The sequence below is a fragment of the Oncorhynchus mykiss genome, chromosome 27, assembly GCF_013265735.2.
Source record: "Oncorhynchus mykiss isolate Arlee chromosome 27, USDA_OmykA_1.1, whole genome shotgun sequence".
NCBI lineage: Eukaryota > Metazoa > Chordata > Actinopteri > Salmoniformes > Salmonidae > Oncorhynchus > Oncorhynchus mykiss.
In genome coordinates, this window is record NC_048591.1 from 46,803,376 (window position 1) to 46,830,594 (window position 27,219).

A 27,219-nucleotide genomic window follows, 5' to 3' on the forward strand; every position below is an offset into this window, starting at 1 on the left:
CTACTCCATGCTGTGCTTTCCTACTATAGCTACTCCATACTCTCCTACTATAGCTACTCCATACTCTCCTACTATAGCTACTCCATTCTGTCCTACTATAGCTACTCCATGCTGTCCTCCTATAGCTACTCCATGCTGTCTTCCTATAGCTACTCCATGCTGTGCTGTCCCCCTATAGCTACTTCATGCTGTCCTCCTATAGCTACTCCATGCTGTCCTCCTATAGCTACTCCATGCTGTGCTGTCCCCATATAGCTACTTCATGCTGTCCTACTATAGCTACTCCATACTGTCCTACTATAGCTACTCCATGCTGTCCTCCTATAGCTACTCCATACTGTCCTCTTATAGCCATTCCATGCAGTCCTCCTATAGCTACTCCTCCTATCGCTAGTCCAATGCTGTCCTCCTATAGCTACTCCATGCTCTCCTCCTAAAGCTACTCCATACTCTCCTACTATAGCTACTCCAATGCTGTCCTTCTATAGCTACTCCATACTGTCCTCCTATAGCTACTCCATGCTGTCCTCCTATAGCTACTCCAATGCTGTCCTTCTATAGCTACTCCATGCTTTCCTCCTATAGCTACTCCATGCTTTCCTCCTATAGCTACTCCATGCTGTGCTGTCCCCCTATAGCTACTCCATGATGTCCTCCTATAGCTACTCCTCCTATCGCTAGTCCAATGCTGTCCTCCTATAGCTACTCCATGCTGTCCTCCTATAGCCATTCCATGCTGTCCTCCTATAGCTACTCCATGCTGTCCTCCTATAGCTACTCCATGCTGTCCTCCTATAGCTACTCCATACTCTCCTACTATAGCTACTCCATACTCTCCTACTATAGCTACTCCATTCTGTCCTACTATAGCTACTCCATGCTGTCCTCCTATAGCTACTCCATGCTGTGCTGTCCTCCTATAGCTACTTCATGCTGTCCTAATATAGCTACTTCATGCTGTCCTCTTATAGCTGTCCTCCTAGAGCTACTCTATGCTGTCCTGTCCTCCTATAGCTACTCCATACTGTCCTCCTATAGCTACTCCATTCTGTGCTGTCCTCCTATAGCTACTCCATGCTGTCCTCCTATAGCTACTTCATGCTGTCCTCCTATAGCTACTCCATACTGTCCTCCTATAGCTACTCCATTCTGTGCTGTCCTACTATAGCTACTCCATGCTGTGCTGTCCTCCTATAGCTATTCCATGCTGTCCTCCTATAGCTACTCCAATGCTGTCCTTCTATAGCTACTCCATGCTGTCCTCCTATAGCTACTTCAATGCTGTCCCCCTATAGCTACTCCATACTGTCCTCTTATAGCCATTCCATGCTGTCCTCCTATAGCTACTCCATGCTGTCCTGTCCTACTATAGCTACTCCATGCTGTTCTCCTATAGCTACTCCATACTGTCCTCCTATAGCTACTCCATGCTGTCCTACTATAGCTACTCCATACTGTCCCCCTATAGCTACTCCATACTGTCCTCCTATAGCTACTCCATGCTGTTCTCCTATAGCTACTCCATACTGTCCTCCTATAGCTACTCCATACTGTCCTCCTATAGCTACTCCATACTGTCCTCCTATAGCTACTCCATGCTGTTCTCCTATAGCTACTCCATACTGTCCTCCTATAGCTACTCCATACTGTCCTCCTATAGCTACTCCATACTGTCCTCCTATAGCTACTCCATACTGTCCTCCTATAGCTGTTCTCCATGCTGTTCTCCTATAGCTACTCCATACTGTCCTCCTATAGCTACTCCATGCTGTTCTCCTATAGCTACTCCATGCTGTCCTCCTATAGCTACTCCATGCTGTCCTACTATAGCTACTCCATACTCTCCTACTATAGCTACTCCATACTGTCCTACTAGAGCTACTCCATGCTGTTCTCCTATAGCTACTCCATACTGTCCTACTATAGCTACTCCATGCTGTTCTCCTATAGCTACTCCATACTGTCCTCCTATAGCTACTCCATACTGTCCTCCTATAGCTACTCCATGCTGTCCTCCTATAGCTACTCCATGCTGTCCTTCTATAGCTACTCCATGCTGTCCTTCTATAGCTACTCCATGCTGTCCTCCTATAGCTACTCCATGTTGTACACACGGCGCCCGGCCCGCCACAGGAGTCGCTAGTGCGCGATGGGACAAGAACATCCCTGCCGGCCAATCCCTCCCTTAACCCGGGTGACGCTGGGCCAATTGTGCGTCCGCCCCACGGGTCTCCAGGTCGCCGACCGGCTGCTACAGAGCCTGGACACGAACCAGGATCTCTAGTGGCACAGCTAGCACTGCGATGCATTGTCTTAGACCACTGCGCCACTCGGGAGGCCCGACCAACTCTTTCTGAATTCACCCTAAAGGGATGGAAGGTTGTTTGTCCTATTTCCCCTTTTCTAACCCATTTCTCCAAAACCACCAACAAAACATATTTATACGTCTGTTGACTAAATGTGCTTCCTGTTATTATGGTCCATGCCACCACGCCTCCCTGTCTGTGTCCCAAATGGCATGACATTCCCTATGTAGTGCACTACCCATAGTGCTCCCGTGAAATGAAAGTTGTGCACTACGTAGACACAGTCCCGATGGCCTGACCACAGGAAGTGTGCTTTAACAGCAGGAAGTGGTGTTGAGATGGAGACTCACAGACAGGCTGTTGAGGAGAAGAGACTGAGTCTGGGGTCTTTTATATTTGGGTCTAAAGCAGCTGTGTCTTTAAACCAGTATGTAACTGCTTTATAGCCTCTCTCACCCTCACCTTCACACCTGACCAACAGAGGCCCCGCCTCCATCCCACTAACCCCTCATAGCCCCCAATGTCCTGTCTGTCTGCTGTAGACCCCTCCTCCCTCATAATCTCATGAGTCTCTCTTTATCCCTCTCTCACACACAAATAAAGTCTCACTTCCCTCTATTTCTTCTGAGTGACAGGGTTCTGGTGTTGATCTAGGAGTAAATCGCTATATGCAGTGCTTTCAGAAAGTATTCAGACCCATTGACTTTTTTCATATTTTGTTACGTTACAGCCTTATTCTAAAATTGATTTAAAAAATAATACTCCTCAGCAATCTACACACAATACCTAATAATGACAAAGTGAAAACAGGTTTTAAAAACATTTTTGCAAATGTATAATTAAAAAACAAAACAGACATACCTTATTTACATCAGTATTCAGACCCTTTACTATGAGACTCTAAATTGATCTCAGGTGCATCCTGTTTCCATTGATCCTCCTTGAGATGTTTCTACAACTTGATTGGAGTCCACCTGTGGTAAGGTCAATTGATTGGACATGATTTGGAGAGGCACACACCTGTCTATATAAGGTTCCACAGTTGACTGTGCATGTCAGAGCAAAAACCAAACCATGAGGTCGAAGGAATTGTCCGTAGAGCTCCAAGAGAGGATTGTGTCGAGGCACAGATCTGGGGAAAGGTACCAAAACATTTCTGCAGCATTGAAGGTCCCCAAGAACACAGTGGCCTCCATCATTCTTAAATGGAAGAAGTTTGGAAACACCAAGATTTCCTAGAGATGGCCGCCCGGTCAAACTGAGCAATCGGGGGATAAGGGCCTTGGACAGGGAGGTGATGGTCACTCTGACAGAGCTCCTCTGTGGAGATGGGAGAACCTTCCAGAAGGACAACCATCTCTGCAGCTCTCCACAAATCAGGCCTTAATGGTTGAGTGGCCAGACGGAAGCTACTCCTCAGTAAAAGGCACATGACAGCCCGCTTGGAGTTTGCCAAAAGGCACCTAAAGGGCTAAACAAGACTCTCTGGTCTGATGAAACCAAGATTGAAGTCTTTGGCCTGAATGCCAAGCGTCATGTCTGGAGGAAACCTGGCACCATCCCAATGGTGAAGCATGGAGGTGGCAGAATCATGCTGTGGGGATGCTTTTCACCGGCAAGGACTGGGAGAATAGTCAGGATCAAGGCAAAGATGAACGGAACAAAGTACACAGAGATCCTTGATGAAAACCTGCTCCAGAGTACTCAGAACCTCAGACTGGGGCGTAGGTTCCCCTTCCAACAGGACAAGGACCCTAAGCACACAGCCAAGACAACACATTTTCTTAATTCAAAGTCTCAATCATGGACACTCTTACTGACAGTTGTGGCTGCTTCACGTGATGTATTGTTGTCTCTACCTTCTTGCCCTTTGTGCTGTTGTCTGAGCCGAATAGTGTTTATACCATGCTGTCTTGCTGCCATGTTGTGTTGCTGCCATGTTGTGTTGCTGCCATGCTGTGCTGCTAACATGTTGTGCTGCTGCCATGTTGTTGTTGTGTTGCTACCATGCTGTCTTGCTGCCATGTTGTGTTGCTGCCATGCTGTGCTGCTACCATGTTGTGCTGCTGCCATGTTGTACTGCTGCCATGTTGTTGTTGTGTTGCTACCATGCTGTCTTGCTGCCATGTTGTGTTGCTGCCATGTTGTGTTGCTGCCATGTTGTGCTGCTGCCATGTTGTGCTGCTGCCATGTTGTGTTGCTGCCATGTTGTGCTGCTGCCATGTTGTGTTGCTGCCATGTTGTGTTGCTGCCATGTTGTGTTGCTGCCATGTTGTGTTACTGCCATGTTGTGTTGTGCTGCTGCCATGTTGTGCTGCTGCCATGTTGTGTTGCTGCCATGTTGTGTTGCTGCCATGTTGTGTTGTTGCCATGTTGTGTTACTGCCATGTTGTTGTTGTGTTGCTGCCATGTTGTGTTACTGCCATGTTGTGTTGCTGCCATGTTGTGTAGCTGCCATGTTGTGCTGCTGCCATGTTGTGCTGCTGCCATGTTGTGTTGCTGCCATGTTGTGTTGCTGCCATGTTGTGTTGCTGCCATGTTGTGTTACTGCCATGTTGTTGTTGTGTTGCTGCCATGTTGTGTTGCTGCCATGTTGTTGCTGCCATATTGTGTTGCTGCCATGTTGTGCTGCTGCCGTGTTGTGTTGCTGCCATGTTGTGTTGCTGCCATGTTGTGTTACTGCCATGTTGTGTTGCTGCCATGTTGTGCTGCTGCCATGTTGTGTTGCTGCCATGTTGTGTTGCTGCCATGTTGTGTTACTGCCATGTTGTGTTGCTGCCATGTTGTTGCTGCCATATTGTGTTGCTGCCATGTTGTGTTACTGCCATGTTGTGTTACTGCCATGTTGTGTTGCTGCCATGTTGTTGCTGCCATATTGTGTTGCTGCCATGTTGTTGCTGCCATATTGTGTTGCTGCCATGTTGTGCTGCTGCCATGTTGTGCTGCTGCCATGTTGTGCTGCTGCCATGTTGTGTTGCTGCCATGTTGTGTTACTGCCATGTTGTGTTGCTGCCATGTTGTTGCTGCCATATTGTGTTGCTGCCATGTTGTGTTGCTGCCATGTTGTGCTGCTGCCATGTTGTGTTGCTGCCATGTTGTGTTGCTGCTATGTCTCTCTCCCCCCGCTGTCGCTCCTCTCTGTCTCCTCTCTCTCCCCTCTCTCTCTGTGGCATCTCCCTTTCTCTGTGGCAATTCACCCTCTACTCCCTCTATTCCTTAATCTCCAACAGGAAGTGAGCTTGCTCGGCTGTGACAAATACTTGTACAACAGAGGGGGAAGAGAGGAAGAGAGAGATTTTACTGTAGTTCAACACCAGAACCCTGTCTCTCAGCCGGACAGAGGGAAGTGAGACTCCCCCCCACCCAGCAACCATAGTGAGTGTTACCAAGCCCTGCAATGCCAAGAGCTGAGCAAAGAAAAGAGTCCCCTCATCCAGCTGGTCCTGGGGCCGAGTTCACAAACCTGTTCTACTAACACACTGAAGCCTCAGTCCCCTCATCCAGCTGGTCCTGGGGCCGAGTTCACAAACCTGTTCTACTAACACACTGAAGCCTCAGTCCCCTCATCCAGCTGGTCCTGGGGCCGAGTTCACAAACCTGTTCTACTAACACACTGAAGCCTCAGTCCCCTCATCCAGCTGGTCCTGGGGCCGAGTTCACTAACCTGTTCTACTAACACACTGAAGCCTCAGTCCCCTCATCCAGCTGGTCCTGGGGCCGAGTTCACTAACCTGTTCTACTAACACACTGAAGCCTCAGTCCCCTCATCCAGCTGGTCCTGGGGCTGAGTTCACTAACCTGTTCTACTTAAACACTGAAGCCTCAGTCCCCTCATCCAGCTGGTCCTGGGGCTGAGTTCACTAACCTGTTCTACTAACACACTGAAGCCTCAGTCCCCTCATCCAGCTGGTCCTGGGGCTGAGTTCACTAACCTGTTCTACTAACACACTGAAGCCTCAGTCCCCTCATCCAGCTGGTCCTGGGGCTGAGTTCACTAACCTGTTCTACTAACACACTGAAGCCTCAGTCCCCTCATCCAGCTGGTCCTGGGGCCGAGTTCACAAACCTGTTCTACTAACACACTGAAGCCTCAGTCCCCTCATCCAGCTGGTCCTGGGGCTGAGTTCACTAACCTGTTCTACTAACACACTGAAGCCTCAGTCCCCTCATCCAGCTGGTCCTGGGGTCGAGTTCACAAACCTGTTCTACTAACACACTGAAGCCTCAGTCCCCTCATCCAGCTGGTCCTGGGGCCGAGTTCACTAACCTGTTCTACTAATACACTGAAGCCTCAGTCCCCTCATCCAGCTGGTCCTGGGGCTGAGTTCACTAACCTGTTCTACTAACACACTGAAGCCTCAGTCCCCTCATCCAGCTGGTCCTGGGGCCGAGTTCACTAACCTGTTCTACTAACACACTGAAGCCTCAGTCCCCTCATCCAGCTGGTCCTGGGGCCGAGTTCACTAACCTGTTCTACTAACACACTGAAGCCTCAGTCCCCTCATCCAGCTGGTACTGGGGCTGAGTTCACTAACCTGTTCTACTAACACACTGAAGCCTCAGTCCCCTCATCCAGCTGGTCCTGGGGCTGAGTTCACTAACCTGTTCTACTAACACACTGAAGCCTCAGTCCCCTCATCCAGCTGGTCCTGGGGCCGAGTTCACTAACCTGTTCTACTAACACACTGAAGCCTCAGTCCCCTCATCCAGCTGGTCCTGGGGCTGAGTTCACTAACCTGTTCTACTAACACACTGAAACCTCAGTCCCCTCATCCAGCTGGTCCTGGGGCTGAGTTCACTAACCTGTTCTACTAACACACTGAAGCCTCAGGACCAGAACATCCAATCAATCAAAATAAACCAAATTACAACACAGTCAAATCAAAACTACATGTCCTATTGGGAAACACAGGCACAAAGCAACATTACATTACCTATTGGGAAACACAGGCACAAAGCAACACTACATTACCTATTGGGAAACACAGGCACAAAGCAACACTACATTTCCTATTGGGAAACACAGGCACAAAGCAACATTACATTACCTATTGGGAAACACAAGCACAAAGCAACACTACATTACCTATTGGGAAACACAGGCACAAAGCAACACTACATTACCTATTGGGAAACACAGGCACAAAGCAACACTACATTACCTATTGGGAAACACAAGCACAAAGCAACACTACATTACCTATTGGGAAACACAAAGCAACGCTACATTACCTATTGGGAAACACAAAGCAACACTACATTACCTATTGGGAAACACAAGCACAAAGCAACACTACATTACCTATTGGGAAACACCAGCACAAAGCAACACTACATTACCTATTGGGAAACACAGGCACAAAGCAACACTACATTACCTATTGGGAAACACAGGCACAAAGCAACACTACATTACCTATTGGGAAACACAAGCACAAAGCAACACTACATTGGCTATTGGGAAACACAAGCACAAAGCAACACTACATTACCTATTGGGAAACACAAGCACAAAACAACACTACATTGGCTATTGGGAAACACAGGCACAAAGCAACACTACATTACCTATTGGGAAACACAGGCACAAAGCAGCACTACATTACCTATTGGGCAACACAGGCACAAAGCAACACTACATTACCTATTGGGAAACACAGGCACAAAGCAACACTACATTACCTATTGGGAAACACAGGCACAAAGCAGCACTACATTACCTATTGGGAAACACAAGCACAAAGCAACACTACATTACCTATTGGGAAACACAGGCACAAAGCAACACTACATTACCTATTGGGAAACACAAGCACACAGCAACACTACATTACCTATTGGGAAACACAGGCACAAAGCAACACTACATTACCTATGGGGAATCACAAGCACAAAGCAACACTACATTACCTATTGGGAAACACAGGCACAAACCAACACTACATTACCTATTGGGAAACACAAGCACAAAGCAACACTACATTACCTATTGGGAAACACAAGCACACAGCAACACTACATTACCTATTGGGAAACACAGGCACAAACCAACACTACATTGGCTATTGGGAAACACAGGCACAAAGCAACACTACATTACCTATTGGGAAACACAGGCACAAAGCAACACTACATTACCTATTGGGAAACACAGGCACAAACCAACACTACATTGGCTATTGGGAAACACAGGCACAAAGCAACACTACATTACCTATTGGGAAACACAGGCACAAAGCAACACTACATTACCTATTGGGAAACACAAGCACAAAGCAACACTACATTACCTATTGGGAAACACAGGCACAAACCAACACTACATTACCTATTGGGAAACACAGGCACAAACCAACACTACATTACCTATTGGGAAACACAGGCACAAAGCAACACTACATTACCTATTGGGAAACACAGGCACAAAGCAGCACTACATTACCTATTGGGAAACACAGGCACAAAGCAACACTACATTACCTATTGGGAAACACAGGCACAAAGCAACACTACATTACCTATTGGGAAACACAAGCACAAAGCAACACTACATTACCTATTGGTAAACACATGCACAAAGCAGCACTACATTACCTATTGGGAAACACAGGCACAAAGCAACACTACATTACCTATTGGGAAACACAAGCACAAAGCAACACTACATTACCTATTGGGAAACACAAGCACACAGCAACACTACATTACCTATTGGGAAACACAAGCACAAAGCAACACTACATTACCTATTGGGAAACACAAGCACAAAGCAACACTACATTACCTATTGGGAAACACAGGCACAAACCAACACTACATTACCTATTGGGAAACACAGGCACAAACCAACACTACATTACCTATTGGGAAACACAGGCACAAACCAACACTACATTACCTATTGGGAAACACAAGCACAAAGCAACACTACATTACCTATTGGGAAACACAAGCACAAAGCAACACTACATTACCTATTGGGAAACACAGGCACAAACCAACACTACATTACCTATTGGGAAACACAGGCACAAAGCAACACTACATTACCTATGGGGAATCACAAGCACAAAGCAACACTACATTACCTATTGGGAAACACAGGCACAAAGCAACACTACATTACCTATGGGGAATCACAAGCACAAAGCAACACTACATTACCTATGGGGAATCACAAGCACAAAGCAACACTACATTACCTATGGGGAAACACAGGCACAAAGCAACACTACATTACCTATGGGGAAACACAGGCACAAAGCAACACTACATTACCTATTGGGAAACACAGGCACAAAGCAACACTACATTACCTATTGGGAAACACAAGCACAAAGCAACACTACATTACCTATTGGGAAACACAAGCCCAAAGCAACACTACATTACCTATTGGGAAACACAAGCACACAGCAACACCACATTACCTATTGGGAAACACAAGCCCAAAGCAACACTACATTACCTATTGGGAAACACAAGCCCAAAGCAACACTACATTACCTATTGGGAAACACAGGCACAAACCAACACTACATTACCTATTGGGAATCACAAGCACAAAGCAAAACGCAGTGCTATCAGGCCGTAAATCAGCAGTACACCGTGGCTAACTATTTGATCATGGTTACTGATCAAAACCTTAGAAGAACCTTGAATAGGTTCAGCCTTAGTGAGCACAGCCTTGAAAAGGGTAGACAGAACAGAATAAGTTCAGCCTTAGTGAGCACAGCCTTGAAAAGGGTAGACAGAACAGAATAAGTTCAGCCTTAGTGAGCACAGCCTTGAAAAGGGTAGACAGAACAGAATAAGTTCAGCCTTAGTGAGCACAGCCTTGAAAAGGGTAGACAGAAAAAGCTGGCTATCAACAGAAGAAAGGCTGTGGATCACTGCCTTATGAATGGATTAGGGTTATCTGGCCCTGAGAGGAAAGGCTGTGGATCACTGCCTTATGAATGGATTAGGGTTATCTGGCCCTGAGAGGAAAGGCTGTGGATAACTGCCTTTTGAATGGATTAGGGTTAGCTGGCCCTGAGAGGAAAGGCTGTGGATCACTGCCTTATGAATGGATTAGGGTTATCTGGCCCTTAGAGGAAAGGCTGTGGATCACTGCCTTATGAATGGATTAGGGTTATCTGGCCCTGAGAGGACAGGCTGTGGACCACTGCATTAAGAATGGATTAGGGTTATCTGGCCCTGAGAGGAAAGGCTGTGGATCACTGCCTTATGAAAGGATTAGGGTTATCTGGCCCTGAGAGGACAGGCTGTGGACCACTGCATTAAGAATGGATTAGGGTTATCTGGCCCTGAGAGGAAAGGCTGTGGATCACTGCCTTATGAATGGATTAGGGTTATCTGGCCCTGAGAGGAAAGGCTGTGGATCACTACCTTATGAATGGATTAGGGTTATCTGGCCCTGAGAAGAAAGGCTGTGGATCACTGCCTTATGAATGGATTAGGGTTATCTGGCCCTGAGAGGAAAGGCTGTGGATCACTGCCTTATGAATGGATTAGGGTTAGCTGGCCCTGAGAGGAAAGGCTGTGGATCACTGCCTTGTGAATGGATTAGGGTTATCTGGCCCTGAGAGGAAAGGCTGTGGATCACTGCCTTATGAAAAGATTAGGGTTATCTGGCCCTGAGAGGAAAGGCTGTGGATCACTGCCTTATGAAAAGATTAGGGTTATCTGGCCCTGAGAGGACAGGCTGTGGACCACTGCATTAAGAATGGATTAGGGTTATCTGGCCCTGAGAGGAAAGGCTGTGGATCACTGCATTAAGAATGGATTAGGGTTATCTGGCCCTGAGAGGAAAGGCTGTGGATCACTGCCTTATGAATGGATTAGGGTTATCTGGCCCTGAGAGGAAAGGCTGTGGATCACTTCCTTATGAATGGATTAGGGTTATCTGGCCCTGAGAAGAATGGCTGTGGATCACTGCCTTATGAATGGATTAGGGTTATCTGGCCCTGAGAGGAAAGGCTGTGGATCACTGCCTTATGAATGGATTAGGGTTAGCTGGCCCTGAGAGGAAAGGCTGTGGATCACTGCCTTGTGAATGGATTAGGGTTATCTGGCCCTGAGAGGAAAGGCTGTGGATCACTGCCTTATGAAAAGATTAGGGTTATCTGGCCCTGAGAGGAAAGGCTGTGGATCACTGCCTTATGAAAAGATTAGGGTTATCTGGCCCTGAGAGGACAGGCTGTGGACCACTGCATTAAGAATGGATTAGGGTTATCTGGCCCTGAGAGGAAAGGCTGTGGATCACTGCATTAAGAATGGATTAGGGTTATCTGGCCCTGAGAGGACAGGCTGTGGACCACTGCATTAAGAATGGATTAGGGTTATCTGGCCCTGAGAGGACAGGCTGTGGATCACTGCATTAAGAATCGATTAGGGTTATCTGGCCCTGAGAGGAAAGGCTGTGGATCACTGCATTAAGAATGGATTAGGGTTATCTGGCCCTGAGAGGAAAGGCTGTGGATCACTGCATTAAGAATGGATTAGGGTTATCTGGCCCTGAGAGGACAGGCTGTGGACCACTGCATTAAGAATGGATTAGGGTTATCTGGCCCTGAGAGGAAAGGCTGTGGACCACTGCATTGTGAAAAAAACAACAGAGCTGCGCTTCCTCATAAAATACACCAAATACACAATAATTAGAGAACACTTTTTCCCCAAATTTGAAATGATAATTCAGTCTGCCAATCAGAGTAGAGGACAAGGAGAGCTGTAGGTTGGCAGCAAGACAAGATGAGGGACGGATAGTGACAATAATGATATCTAGCATTATTAGCATCTAGTCCATTATATTTTCACCCCCCCCCCCTTTTAAAGCCATTATAATTTATCTAGTCCATGACAATATGTTCATCCCCCCCCTAACAAGCAAAAATGTGCATTACATTGTGTTTGTTCTAGTTTGAGACAAGCTTCTACAGCTGAAATGACGATTATGATGTGGTTGATGATGTAGATAGCTTCAGAGTTTGTTCTGTTAGGTGACCTAAACTGGGATATTCTTAACACCCCGGCAGTCCTACAATCTAAGCTAGATGCCCTCAATCTCACACAAATCATCAAGGAACCCACCAGGTACAACCCTAGATCTGTAAACAAGGGCACCCTCATAGACGTCATCCTGACCAACTGGCCCTCCAAATACACCTCCGCTGTCTTCAACCAGGATTTCAGCGATCACTGTCTCATTGCCTGTATCCGCTACGGAGCCGCGGTCAAACGACCACCCCTCATCACTGTCAAACGCTCCCTAAAACACTTCTGTGAGCAGGCCTTTCTAATCGACCTGGCCCGGGTATCCTGAAAGGATATTGACCTCATCCCGTAAGTTGAGGATGCCTGGTCATTCTTTAAAAGTAACTTCCTCACCATTTTAGATAAGCATGCTCTGTTCAAAAAATGCAGAACTAAGAACAGATATAGCCCCTGGTTCACTCCAGACCTGACTGCCCTCGACCAGCACAAAAACATCCTGTGGTGGACTGCAATAGCATCGAATAGTCCCCGCAATATGCAACTGTTCAGGGAAGTCAGGAACCAATACAGGCAGTCAGTCAGGAAAGCAAAGGCCAGCTTCTTCAGGCAGAAATTTGCATCCTGTAGCTCTAACTCCAAAAAGTTCTGGGACACTGTGAAGTCCATGGAGAACAAGAGCACCTCCTCCCAGCTGCCCACTGCACTGAGGCTAGGTAACACGGTCACCACCGATAAATCCATGGGTCAGTTTGTTATATCTGGAGTACTTCTCCTGTCCTATTCGGTGTCCTGTGTGAATTTAAGTGTGCTCTCTCTAATTCTCTCTTTCTCTCTTTCTTTCTCTCTCTCGGAGGACCTGAGCCCTAGGACCATGCCTCAGGACTACCTGACATGATGACTCCTTGCTGTCCCCAGTCCACCTGGCCGTGCTGCTGCTCCAGTTTCAACTGTTCTGCCTTATTATTATTGGACCATGCTGGTCATTTATGAACATTTGAACATCTTGGCCATGTTCTGTTATAATCTCCACCCGGCACAGCCAGAAGAGGACTGGCCACCCCACATAGCCTGGTTCCTCTCTAGGTTTCTTCCTAGGTTTTGGCCTTTCTAGGGTGTTTTTCCTAGCCACCGTGCTTCTACACCTGCATTGCTTGCTGTTTGGGGTTTTAGGCTGGGTTTCTGTACAGCACTTTGAGATATCAGCTGATGTACGAAGGGCTATATAAATAAATTTGATTTGATTTGATGATTATCGAAAACTTCAACAAGCATTTCTCAACGGCTGGCCATGCCTTCCTCCTGGCTACTCCAACCTCGGCCAACAGAATATGTGGACATCTATAAGTACCTAGGTGTCTGGCTAGACTGTAAACTCTCCTTCCAGACCCACATCAAACATCTCCAATCTAAAATCAAATCTAGAATCGGCTTTCTATTCCGCAACAAAGCCTCCTTCACTCACGCCGCCAAGCTTACCCTAGTAAAACTGACTATCCTACCGATCCTCGACTTCGGCGATGTCATCTACAAAATAGCTTCCAATACTCTACTCAGCAAACTGAATGCAGTTTATCACAGTGCCATCCGTTTTGTTACTAAAGCACCTTATACCACCCACCACTGCGACCTGTATGCTCTAGTCGGCTGGCCCTCGCTACATATTCCTCGCCAGACCCACTGGCTCCAGGTCATCTACAAGTCCATGCTAGGTAAAGCTCTGCCTTATCTCAATTCACTGGTCACGATGGCAACACCCACCCGTAGCACGCGCTCCAGCAGGTGTATCTCACTGATCATCCCTAAAGCCAACACCTCATTTGGCCGCCTTTCGTTCCAGTTCTCTGCTGCCTGTGACTGGAACAAATTGCAAAAATCGCTGAAGTTGGAGACTTTTATCTCCCTCTCCAACTTCAAACATCTGCTATCTGAGCAGCTAACCGATCGCTGCCGCTGTACATAGTCTATCGGTAAATAGCCCACCCAATTTTACCTACCCCCTACCTACCTATCCCCATACTGTTTATATTTATTTACTTTTCTGCTCTTTTGCACACCAATATCTCTACCTGTACATGACCATCTGATCATTTATCACTCCAGTGTTAATCTGCAAAATTGTAATTATTCGCCTACCTCCTCATGCCTTTTGCACACAATGTATATAGACTCTCTTTTTTTCTACTGTGTTATTGACTTGTTAATTGTTTACTCCATGTGTAACTCTGTGTTGTCTGTTCACACTGCTATGATGATGATGTGGATGATGATGTAGATGATGATTTTGTCATGACGTTGGCCTGAGGGTAGGTTTATGACAGTGATAAATACCTCTTCCCCCCTTTTTCCTCTCTCTACCCTACTGATGTTACATTTGCAAACACCTTGATTAACATAGAGATTCTGGTAACATCCGAAGGAGGGGGGAAATTAACTATATTCTGGTAATCTGACCAATTGAACATATGCGGTGGTACTTAATGAATATGATGTCAGTTCGGTTGTCATCTGAGACATTTTCATCAATGATAAGATGACATAAACCCTACAGTGGAAAGTCTGCACATTGTAGTTATCGGATTCACATAGAATTGTTGTTCAATTTAAATGTTTGAATATGAAATTATTGGTGAAGAGATGAAATGTAATTTTAGCTTCCAAATGAGAGATTTGGGTTGTCATAAGGTTAGGGCTCTGCTCAATCAGTGGCCCGCCCCTGAGAAGGGACATTGGTTATAAAACTTTTCAGACACACCCTTCTCCCTCAGCTATATAAAGCCTTGACGACAATATAACCTCCTGTTCCGAGGATGTGAGGACGACGGTCCGATGTCAGAATGGTTCAGATAATAACTACAAAACGAAGCCAACATCAGCGTGAGCTTTGGTTGCGAATGGTATGAACTTTGAACTCTTATTCACTACAGAAGCGATACCTCCTAACCGTTGAGTTAGCAACAGCAGCTGCAAACGCAGGTTAGGAAGGAACAGACAGAGTATCCCGTCTACCACACAATGATGTTACTACAACGTACCCAATTTACCAGCAGAGACATTCTTCAAAGGACTTGGTTGGGCAACACGGCCTTCCATCTACCACCAACCTACCGAAGCGCAGCTCAGGGTAAATATTTATTGCATTTTCCTTTTCCAAATGGCCGGTAATTTAGAATGCATAAGATACTGTATTTAGCTTCTCCCTTTGTTACTCAGTCTTCCCGCTCTTTCACTCAAACCCCGCCCCTTTTCTTTTGTGTAACAAGCTGTCATATCTGTTCCGCCCGCTAGGGACGTTTTCCTTTATGTAACCAAGTTATGATTAATTATGTGTATGTGTAATTATGTGTGATTAGTTAGGTATTTAGTAAATAAATAATGAAACCCAATTTTGTATTGCTGATTCAACTTGTTAGCCAGGGTTCGTGAAGATAACCAAGAATTTACCATTTTCAGATTGGACTGAATTAAGGTGACGATTAAAATTGACTGCTATTGATGTAAAATATTACTAGGTCTTTAAGAGTTTATTCGGAAGGTAACAGCTCTATAAATATTATTTCGTGGTGCCCTGACTCTCTAGTTAATTACATTTACGTGATTAGCTCAATCAGGTAATATTAATTACGGATAAATTATTTTATAGAATAGCATGTCATATCACTTAATCCGGCATAGCCAAAGACACGACAATGTTGATGATGATGTGGTTAATGACGATGATGTGGTTAATGATGATGTAGATGAAGATGATGTGGTTAATGATGATTATGATGTTGATGATGTAGTTGATGATGATGTAGATGATGTGGTGGATGATGTTGATGATGTAGATGATGATGATGTTGATGTGGTTGATGATGATGTTGATGTTGTTGATGATGTAGATGATGATGTGGTTGATGATGATGTTGATGTTGTTGATGATGATGATGATGATGATGATGATGTGGTTGATGATGATGTACTTGTAGATGATGATGATGTGGTTGATGATGATGATGATGTGGTGCCATGATGATGATGTGGTTGATGGTGTGGTTGAAGCTTCAATGCCATACAACACTCCTTCCGTGGCCTCCGACTGCTCTTAAACGCTAGTAAAACCAAATGCATGCTTTTCAACCGATCGCTGCCTGCACCCGCATGCCCGCCTAGCATCACCACCCTGGATGGTTCCGACCTAGAATATGTGGACATCTATAAGTACCTAGGTGTCTGGCTAGACTGCAAACTCTCCTTCCAGACTCATATCAAACATCTCCAATCGAAAATCAAATCAAGAGTCGGCTTTCTATTCCGCAACAAAGCCTCCTTCACTCACGCCGCCAAGCTTACCCTAGTAAAACTGACTATCCTACCGATCCTCGACTTCGGCGATGTCATCTACAAAATGGCTTCCAACACTCTACTCAGCAAACTGGATGCAGTCTATCACAGTGCCATCCGTTTTGTCACTAAAGCACCTTATACCACCCACCACTGCGACTTGTATGCGCTAGTCGGCTGGCCTTCGCTACATATTCGTCGCCAGACCCACTGGCTCCAGGTCATCTACAAGTCCATGCTAGGTAAAGCTCCGCCTTATCTCAGCTCACTGGTCACGATGGCAACACCCATCCGTAGCACGCGCTCCAGCAGGTGTATCTCACTGATCATCCCTAAAGCCAACACCTCATTTGGCCGCCTTTCGTTCCAGTACTCTGCTGCCTGTGACTGGAACGAATTGCAAAAATCGCTGAAGTTGGAGACTTTTATCTCCCTCACCAACTTCAAACATCAGCTATCTGAGCAGCTAACCGATCGCTGCAGCTGTACATAGTCTATTGGTAAATAGCCCACCCATTTTCACCTACCTCATCCCCATACTGTTTTTATTTATTTATTTTTCTGCTCTTTTGCACACCTGTACATGACCATCTGATCATTTATCACTCCAGTGTTAATCTGCAAAATTGTAATTATTCGCCTACCTCATGCCTTTTGCACACATTGTATATAGACTCCCCCTTTGTTTTCTACTGTGTTATTGACTTGTTAATTGTTTACTCCATGTGTAACTCTGTGTTGTCTGCTCATACTGCTATGCTTTATCTTGGCCAGGTCGCAGTTGCAAATGAGAACTTGTTCTCAACTAGCCTACCTGGTTAAATAAAGGTGAAATAAAAAAAATAAATAAAAATGATAATGATGTGGTTGATGATGATGAGGATCATGATGATGATGATGATGATGTGGTTGATGAGGATGTTGATGATGAGGATGATGATGTTGATCATGATGATGATAATGATGTGGTTGATGATGATGAGGATGTGGTAGATGATGTGGTTGATGAGGATGTTGATCATGATGATGTGGTCCATAAGTTCTGAATTAGATGACATGTTTAATATGAAAACACAGCTGTTATTGTCATACCTCCACACCAGTTTGAATGTTTGTTTAAAAAGTATTTTATCCAAGCTCGCAACTTGGTCTAAGAGCATTTCGTATTATTCTGTACATAATCCCGAGACTATATTTAGTATGATTTAGTATGTTACGTTTGATATGGTTACATAAGACTGATGGTTACTTAAGGTAAAAACGAAAGTAGGGTGGTTGGTAGGCCTATAATGTAAATGTCTAGCAACCTAAAGATTGCGAGTTTGAATCTCATCTAATCTCTTGATAATGAGCAATTTTTCAACTACTTACTACTTTTGAGCTACTTTGGAACTACTTAGCATGTTAGCTAACACTTCCCTTTCCCCAAACCCTAAATTTAACCCTTTTAGCTAACCCTAACCTTTAACCTAACTCCTACACTTAACCCTAACCCCTAGCAACCTAGCTAGAATTTGTAACATATCATACGTTTTGCAAATTCATAACATATTGTACATGTTTGAAAATGTGTATAATATAACACGTTTTGACAATTCGTAACATATTGGACGTTTTGCAAATCCGGGGCATATAATACGAATTACGTAACATATCATCCAAAATGGATGATGGACACCCACAAATGAATACATACTGTAACGACCCTGGGTTTATAAGAAACGAAACGTAACATATCATACTAAATGGAATGTCCCGATTTTAATAGGTAAAGAATAATACGAAATGCAATGATACCAGGTTGAAGCTCAGTATACTATTTCTTCAACAACAAAGTAGTGTGTCTTGCGAAATATATCGACTTGTTTGCACAATGACATCTGCCAAGGCCAATAGCATACTTAAATCATCAGCCTCAATATATCGTTCAACTGTTGTGCGAGAAGAGTGGCACCAATGCAACTGCGCGCAAAACTGAAGCCTCCGCCACTCCCTCTCTCTCCTTCGATCAACCTCGTCTCGTACACTGCCTGTGAAGATATGACAGTGTAGTTATCTGTAAACACAGACCTCCGCTGTTCAAGGAGTGTGCTCACATCTCTCATTCCCTCTCCGCGTTAGTAGTGTAGGAGAGCTCTCCAGCCTCTGAAGTGGCTTCGCTCAAACGCAGCAGCGCGGTCATCCGAGGAGACAGAGAAGAGGGCAGGAAAAGGTGCATATCGCGAATTCCTCAAGGATGGAGGTAAGCAACAGTTGTTAACAAGTTTAGAATGAAGTGTTTGGACAGTAGGATTTCGTTGTAGATAAAAAAAATATTCACGGAACTCAACTCTGCTGAAGTTGGTTTAACAACTTGTGGAAGTAGACTCTGTCGCCTTGGAAATGTGGAGTTGTTGGCTACAAGTTATATCACAACATATTTGCTTTGTAATTAATGTAAAGCTTTGTATTTAATATAAATCTTTGTATTTAATGGAAATCTATCTATCTTTTCATTGGGGATAAAATTGACTTTCTAATATTGGCTAGTTAAAGCCACCCTGTACTTATTTCCGTGAAGAATCTCCGATTCACATTATATCAGTGGTGGAAAAAGTCCCCAATTGTCATATGTTACTTTAGTAAAAGTGAAAGTCACCATGTTACTTTAGTAAAAGTGAAAGTCACCCAGTGAAATACTACCTGAGTAAAAGTCTAACCATCAAAAGTAAATGTTACTGCTAAAATCATTGTAAATCCCCTATATTTAGCAAACCAGACAGCACCATTTTCTTGTTTTTCCTTGTATTTACTGATAACCTGAGGGACACGCCAACACAGGCATGACACATGAAGCATTTGTGTTTAGTGAGGTGAGTCCTCCAGATCAGAGGTAGTAGGGATGACCAGGGATGTTCTCTGTTTAGTGAGTCAGTCAGATCAGAGGCAGTAGGGATGACCAGGGATGTTCCCTGTTTAGTGAGTCCTCCAGATCAGAGGCAGTAGGGATGACCAGGGATGTTCTCTGTTTAGTGAGTCAGTCAGATCAGAGGCAGTAGGGATGACCAGGGATGTTCTCTGTTTAGTGAGTCCTCCAGATCAGAGGCAGTAGGGATGACCAGGGATGTTCTCTGTTTAGTGAGTCCTCCAGATCAGAGGCAGTAGAGATGACCAGGGATGTTCTCTGTTTAGTGAGTCCTCCAGATCAGAGGCAGCAGGGAGGACCAGGGATGTTCTCTGTTTAGTGAGTCCTCCAGATCAGAGGCAGTAGGAATGACCAGGGATGTTCTCTGTTTAGTGAGTCCTCCAGATCAGAGGCAGTAGGGATGACCAGGGATGTTCTCTGTTTAGTGAGTCCTCCAGATCAGAGGCAGTAGGGATGACCAGGGATGTTCTCTGTTTAGTGAGTCCTCCAGATCAGAGGCAGTAGGGATGACCAGGGATGTTCTCTGTTTAGTGAGTCCTCCAGATCAGAGGCAGTAGAGATGACCAGGGATGTTCTCTGTTTAGTGAGTCCTCCAGATCAGAGGCAGCAGGGAGGACCAGGGATGTTCTCTGTTTAGTGAGTCCTCCAGATCAGAGGCAGTAGGAATGACCAGGGATGTTCTCTGTTTAGTGAGTCCTCCAGATCAGAGGCAGTAGGGATGACCAGGGATGTTCTCTGTTTAGTGAGTCCTCCAGATCAGAGGCAGTAGGGATGACCAGGGATGTTCTCTGTTTAGTGAGTACTCCAGATCAGAGGCAGTAGGGATGACCAGGGATGTTCTCTGTTTAGTGAGTCCTCCAGATCAGAGGCAGTAGGGATAACCAGGGATGTTCTCTGTTTAGTGAGTCCTCCAGATCAGAGGCAGTAGAGATGACCAGGGATGTTCTCTGTTTAGTGAGTCCTCCAGATCAGAGGCAGTAGGGATGTTCTCTGTTTAGTGAGTCCTCCAAATCAGAGGTAGTAGGGATGACCAGGGATGTTCTCTGTTTAGTGAGTCCTCCAGATCAGAGGCAGTAGGGATGACCAGGGATGTTCTCTGTTTAGTGAGTCCTCCAGATCAGAGGCAGTAGGGATGACCAGGGATGTTCTCTGTTTAGTGAGTCCTCCAGATCAGAGGCAGTAGGGATGACCAGGGATGTTCTCTGTTTAGGGAGTCCTCCAGATCAGAGGCAGTAGGGATGATCAGGGATGTTCTCTGTTTAGTGAGTCCTCCAGATCAGAGGCAGTAGGGATGACCAGGGATGTTCTCTGTTTAGTGAGTCCTCCAGATCAGAGGCAGTAGGGATGACCAGGGATGTTCTCTGTTTAGTGAGTCCTCCAGATCAGAGGCAGTAGGGATGACCAGGGATGTTCTCTGTTTAGTGAGTCCTCCAGATCAGAGGCAGTAGGGATGACCAGGGATGTTCTCTGTTTAGTGAGTCCTCCAGATCAGAGGCAGTAGGGATGACCAGGGATGTTCTCTGTTTAGTGAGTCCTCCAGATCAGAGGCAGTAGGGATGACCAGGGATGTTCTCTGTTTAGTGAGTCCTTCAGATCAGAGGCAGTAGGGATGACCAGGTATGTTTCTCTTGATAAGTGTGTGAATTAGACCTAGATTTTCCTGTCCTGATAAGCATTCAAAATGGAACGAATACATTCGGGTGTCAGGGAAAATGTACAGAGTAAAAAGTATACGATTTTCTTTAGGAATGTAGTGAAATTAAAGCAAAAGTTGTCAAATATAAATAGTCAAGTACGGATACCCCCCCCCCCCCCCCCCAAAAAATAAAAACTACTTAAGTAGTACTTTAAAGTATTTTTTTACTGAAGTACTTAATACCACTGCAATTGTATTACCATTTAACTAAGCATAGCACATCCAGTCCAGTGACTTGGTCACAGCTTTACTGGGAACAGGCGCCAATTCAACGTGCATTTCATTTCATTGAAACAACGCGGATTCAACCAGTGTGTTTCCCAGTGGGAGGGTTACATACATAAAACATCCATACATTATGCCTCTGATAACTGGAGAGACACTCACATGATACTCAGGGGTTACATCCCAAATGGCCGTCCTATTTACTGCGTAGTGCACTACTGTCCCACCTGGACAAGAGGAACACCTACAGTTGAAGTCGTGATGACTCCAAACTAAGTGTTATGTAAACTTCCGACTTTTCAACTCTTAAGTATTCCTCTTGTCCAGGTGGAAGAGTAGTGCACTACGTAGGGAATAGGATGGCTATTTGGAATGTACCCCTGAGTATCATGTGAGTGTCTCTCCAGAATACCTCATGTGAGAATGCTGTTCATTGACTACAGCTCAGCCTTCAGCACCGTAGTACCCTCCAAGCTCATCATCAAGCTCGGGATCCTGGGTCTGAACCCCGCCCTATACAAACTGGGTCCTGGGTCTGAACCCCGCCCTATACAAACTGGATCCTGGGTCTGAACCCCGCCCTATACAAACTGGGTCCTGGGTCTGAACCCCGCCCTATGAAAACTGGGTCCTGGGTCTGAACCCCGCCCTATACAAACTGGGCCCTGGGTCTGAACCCCACCCTATGCAAACTGGGTCCTGGGTCTGAACCCCGCCCTATACAAACTGGGTCCTGGGTCTGAACCCCGCCCTATACAAACTGGGTCCTGGGTCTGAACCCCGCCCTATACAAACTGGGTCCTGGGTCTGAACCCCGCCCTATACAAACTGGGTCCTGGGTCTGAACCCCGCCCTATACAAACTGGGTCCTGGGTCTGAACCCCGCCCTATACAAACTGGGTCCTGGGTCTGAACCCCGCCCTATACAAACTGGGTCCTGGGTCTGAACCCCGCCCTATGAAAACTGGGTCCTGGGTCTGAACCCCGCCCTATACAAACTGGGTCCTGGGTCTGAACCTATGTGTATGTGACCATTTGATTTGATTTACTGAGTCAAATGGGCCCTGGTCAAAAGTAGTTCACCGTGTACGGAATAGGGTGCCGTTTGGGACACAACTTCAGCAGACTTATAAATCTGTTCCCATGAAGAGAACAGAGAGGGGGAATCCAAGATCCAACAAGTTGTTTACTATTTTGTAAGAAAAATCCATGAAGTCAGCTGAGTTCTCTAAAATCAATTTGCTGTTTCTCTTCTCTGTCTCCTTCTCTCTCATGGACTTGCCGTCTCGACCTCTGAATGCTCTGGCTATGAAAAGCCAACTGACATTTACTCCTGAGGTACTGACCTGTTGCACCCTTCAAACCACTGTGGTTATTATTTGACCCTGCTGGTCATCTATGAACGTCTTGATTAACAAACGATCTGGTCTTAATGGACAGGTGCTCTTAAAATCTCCACCCGATTGATCAAATGAAATGTTTTGTAACACCAAAACTAGCTGCCCACCAACGTGAAGGAGACGAAAGCTTAACTTTACTGGAGTATTGAAACACATCATCCTGAGATGTTTTGAAACGCGACATAGTGTGTTATAACAACAGTTAGTTATGTGTTGTGTAACACCTTGCCAGGGACTGGGAGACCTACCTTAAAAAAGGTTCAAAACACTAATTTGGTGTTTCGTGTTTCTGTTTAGTACCGAATTAGATAACGTCACCAAAAGATAAGCTTTCTCTCTCTCTCTATAGCTTCTAAACACTATGATGGTGTTTCACCTCCTGTCTAGTGAAGAATTAGATGACTCCTTCTGGAATATTCTAATGGTTAACATTGGTTTATGTATCTGATCATTTGCCAGTTGTAACCATTTTTGGCAGGCATTGTTGAGCACAGTGCTCCAACCACCGACAGTGACTAGAGGTTTCACCAATGATGTACGTACATGTATATGAACCCTGGATTGTTAATTGCTGTGTATTGGCCATTGACAGGCTTTGAAGCCACCGGTCGGCCATATTGGTACTGCCCAGTAGGAACAGTCCTCCATAGGAATGGATGGAATTCTATTTCAATTAAATGTTTCAAGGACAAAATTACATGAATTTCTTTGTTGTAGTGTGGACAGTAACATTAGTACTCCCCCCCCCCCCAAAATATATTAAGGACATTTAAAAATATATATTTTTACATTTTAAATGTTAATGTTTAGCTCACACGATTTTAAAAGTATGCATTTAAATGTCTGTAATATAATAAACGTGGCAAAAATGAATGTAGACATTAATAAATCAATTTCTATAGCTTTACAAAATATTTTTCACAATGGAAAAGGAGTGCCAAGATGGCTGCCCTGTGGCTTCAATACAGCACCTCCTGTCAGTCATCCAGGTGTTTATGCACATCATTGGGTTTTACAGCAAGCATTGCAGGATACTATGAAAAGTCCAAAGAGGACATATGAAGAAAATAAAAAATGAATAGTTCCCTATTTATCTCGCGATCACGACATAACAAAAGTTGTTTTGTTGTTTTGTCGAGATCACGAGATAATCAAAAGTACCATCATCCATCGATTGATCTGTTCAGATGCACGACAACCAAACATAGAGAACTGAGGGATTTGAACTCGTTGGAAGTCTAGTTTTCATCTCTTTGCCCTTTCTTTCTTGACGTGTCTCTGTTTTCAGAGTATTGTGGGTAATTCAACATTTTAAGACTTAATGAATTATTATTTTTTACACAATGTTATATGTTTGGGGGAGGGGGGGGGGGGGGGGGGGGGGGAGTCTAATCTTTATTGGTATTAAAAGCAGCTTGTTGTGCCATGAGGTGCAATGGATCAGGATGAATGGGTTATATCCAATCACCTGATCTCAGGTCAGGTTCACTACTTGTCATGGCTTCATTACACAATCATGATGTTTTGAGACGTTCTATTTTTACAGTGTAGATTCCGGGACTTTTCTAGGGAGTTTTTCCTCTCCACTGGGCTTCTGCATTGCTTGCTCTTTGGGGGGGTGTGGGGGTGGGGGGGGGGGGGGGTTAGGCTGGGTTTCTGTAAAGCACTTTGTGACATTTGCTGATGTAAAAAAAAGGGCTTTGTAAAATAAATGGGATTACAGACAACATATGGATTTTAAAGTGAGTCTATGGTATATGGGCAACAGACCACCTATGGATTCTATAGTAAATCTATACACTGAGTGAACAAAACATTAGGAACACTTTCCTAATATTGAGTTGCACCCCTCTCCCCCCTTTTGCCCTCAGAACATCAAGGTGTCTACTTTCCCTATAAGCATGTTGAGGGCCTTTCCCGTTAAGCGTGTTGAGGGCCTTTCCCTATAAGCGTGTTGAGGGCCTTTCCCTATAAGCGTGTTGAGGGCCTTTCCCTATAAGCATGTTGAGGGCCTTTCCCTATAAGCATGTTGAGGGCCTTTGCCTATAAGCGTGTTGAAGACCTTTCCATATAAGCGTGTTGAGGGCCTTTCCCTATAAGCGTGTTGAGGGCCTTTCCCTATAAGCGTGTTGAAGGCCTTTCCCTATAAGCGTGTTGAGGGCCTTTCCCTATAAGCGTGTTGAGGGCCTTTCCCTATAAGCGTGTTGAGGGCCTTTCCCTATAAGCGTGTTGAGGGTCTTTCCCTATAAGCGTGTTGAGGGCCTTTCCCTATAAGCGTGTTGAGGGCCTTTCCCTATAAGCGTGTTGAGGGCCTTTCCCTATAAGCGTGTTGAGGGCCTTTCCCTATAAGCGTGTTGAGGGCCTTTCCCTATAAGCGTGTTGAGGGCCTTTCCCTATAAGCGTGTTGAGGGCCTTTCCCTATAAGCGTGTTGAGGGCCTTTCCCTGTAAGCGTGTTGAGGGCCTTTCCCTGTAAGCGTGTTGAGGGCCTTTCCCTATAAGCGTGTTGAGGGCCTTTCCCTATAAGCGTGTTGAGGGCCTTTCCCTATAAGCGTGTTGAGGGCCTTTCCCTATAAGCGTGTTGAGGGCCTTTCCCTATAAGCGTGTTGAGGGCCTTTCCCTATAAGCATGTTGAGGGCCTTTCCCTATAAGCGTGTTGAGGGCCTTTCCCTATAAGCGTGTTGAGGGCCTTTCCCTATAAGCGTGTTGAGGGCCTTTCCCTATAAGCGTGTTGAGGGCCTTTCCCTATAAGCGTGTTGAGGGCCTTTCCCTATAAGCGTGTTGAGGGCCTTTCCCTATAAGCGTGTTGAGGGCCTTTCCCTATAAGCGTGTTGAGGGCCTTTCCCTATAAGCGTGTTGAGGGCCTTTCCCTATAAGCGTGTTGAGGGCCTTTCCCTATAAGCGTGTTGAGGGCCTTTCCCTATAAGCGTGTTGATGGCCTTTCCCTATAAGCGTGTTGAGGGCCTTTCCCTATAAGCGTGTTGAGGGCCTTTCCCTATAAGCGTGTTGAAAGTCTATTGTTATTTAGTATTCTGTATAATAACCTTGTTTTTTTCCCTAAAGTTTGCTAAGCGCAGGTAACATGCTGATTGGTCGGCTGTTTGAACCAATAAAGGGTGCTGTTCTTGGGCACTGGACATTTCCTCCCTTCAGGCCTAAAGAAACCTAGGCTTGGATTGAAGATGTGGCAAACAGGAGTCGCAATGTGTTCCACTACCAACCTCAGAAAATTGACTGTCCAGATTGTCGGTACCAAGTGGCTTGTCCTTTATTTATAGATAAGAATAATTTCTTCTCCTCTTCCACGTTAACTTTTTCAGAGTTCAAAACTACAGCGCTTGTCTTTCATTATTTGGTCCGTTGAATATGAAGGCTCAGCGTTTGTTGTTTGCATATTCATGCCTAAATTTGCTTAATCGTGTCAACAAAAAAAGTTACTAAAGTAGTTGGTAGTATCAAAAGATTTTGTTATGAACAAGCCATCAATCAATCAATCAATAAAATTGATTTATAAAGCCATTTTTACATCAGCTGATATCTCAAAGTGCTGTACAGAAACCCAGCTTAAAACCCCAAACAGCAACCAATGCAGGTGTAGAAGCACGGTGGCTAGGAAAAACTCCATAGAAAGGCCAAAACCTAGGAAGAAACCTAGAGAGGAACCAGGCTATGAGGGGTGGCTAGTCCTCTTCTGGCTGTGCCGGGTGGAGATTATAACAGTACATAGCCACTAAGGCCAGATTGTTCTTCAAGATGTTTAAACGTTCATAGATGACCAGCAGGGTCAAATAATAATTACAGTGGTTGTAGCGGGTGCAACAGGTCAACACCTCAGGAGTAAATGTCAGTTGGCTTTTCATAGCCGAGCATTCAGAGGTCAAGACAGCCGGTGCGGTAGAGAGAGAGCCGAAAACAGAAGATCCGGGACAAGGCAGCACGTCCGGTGAACAGGTCAGGATTCCATAGATTCCATAAACTGGAGCAGCAGCACGACCAGGTGGACTGGGAACAGCCAGGGGTCATCAGGCCTGGTAGTCCTGAGGCATGTTCCTAGGGCTCAGGTCCTACGCGAGGGCAGGGAGAGAGAGAGAGAGAATTAGAGGGAGCATACTTAAATTCACACCAGGCCTGACACTTAAAGGACACCAGATAAGACAGGACAATGGCATTGAGGAGTACACCACATCATTCACTGGCTTCATCTATAAGTGCATCGATGACGTCCCCCCCACAGTGACCGTACGTACTTACATACCCCAACCAGAAGCCATGGATTACAGGCAACATCCCCACTGAGTTAAAGGGTAGAGCTGCCGCTTTCAAGGAGCGGGACTATGTAGGGGGAAGAGGGAACATTTAATCCACTATGT

General features: G+C 45.4%; 1 protein-coding gene across 2 annotated transcripts in view; it reads left to right on the plus strand.

Annotated features, from left to right (window-relative positions):
* Nucleotides 1-18,551: 18,551 nt before the first annotated feature.
* Nucleotides 18,552-27,219, plus strand: part of zgc:153184 (uncharacterized protein LOC751652 homolog) — a 75,996-nt gene continuing 67,328 nt past the window's right edge. The window contains exon 1 of one of the 2 annotated variants that reach the window (XM_036965301.1): nucleotides 18,552-18,867. In XM_036965301.1, the coding sequence (XP_036821196.1) occupies nucleotides 18,862-18,867 (6 nt within the window). In that variant the 5' untranslated portion in view covers nucleotides 18,552-18,861. The remainder of the gene's footprint in view (nucleotides 18,868-27,219) is intronic. The other variant, XM_036965300.1, reaches the window with a different exon arrangement.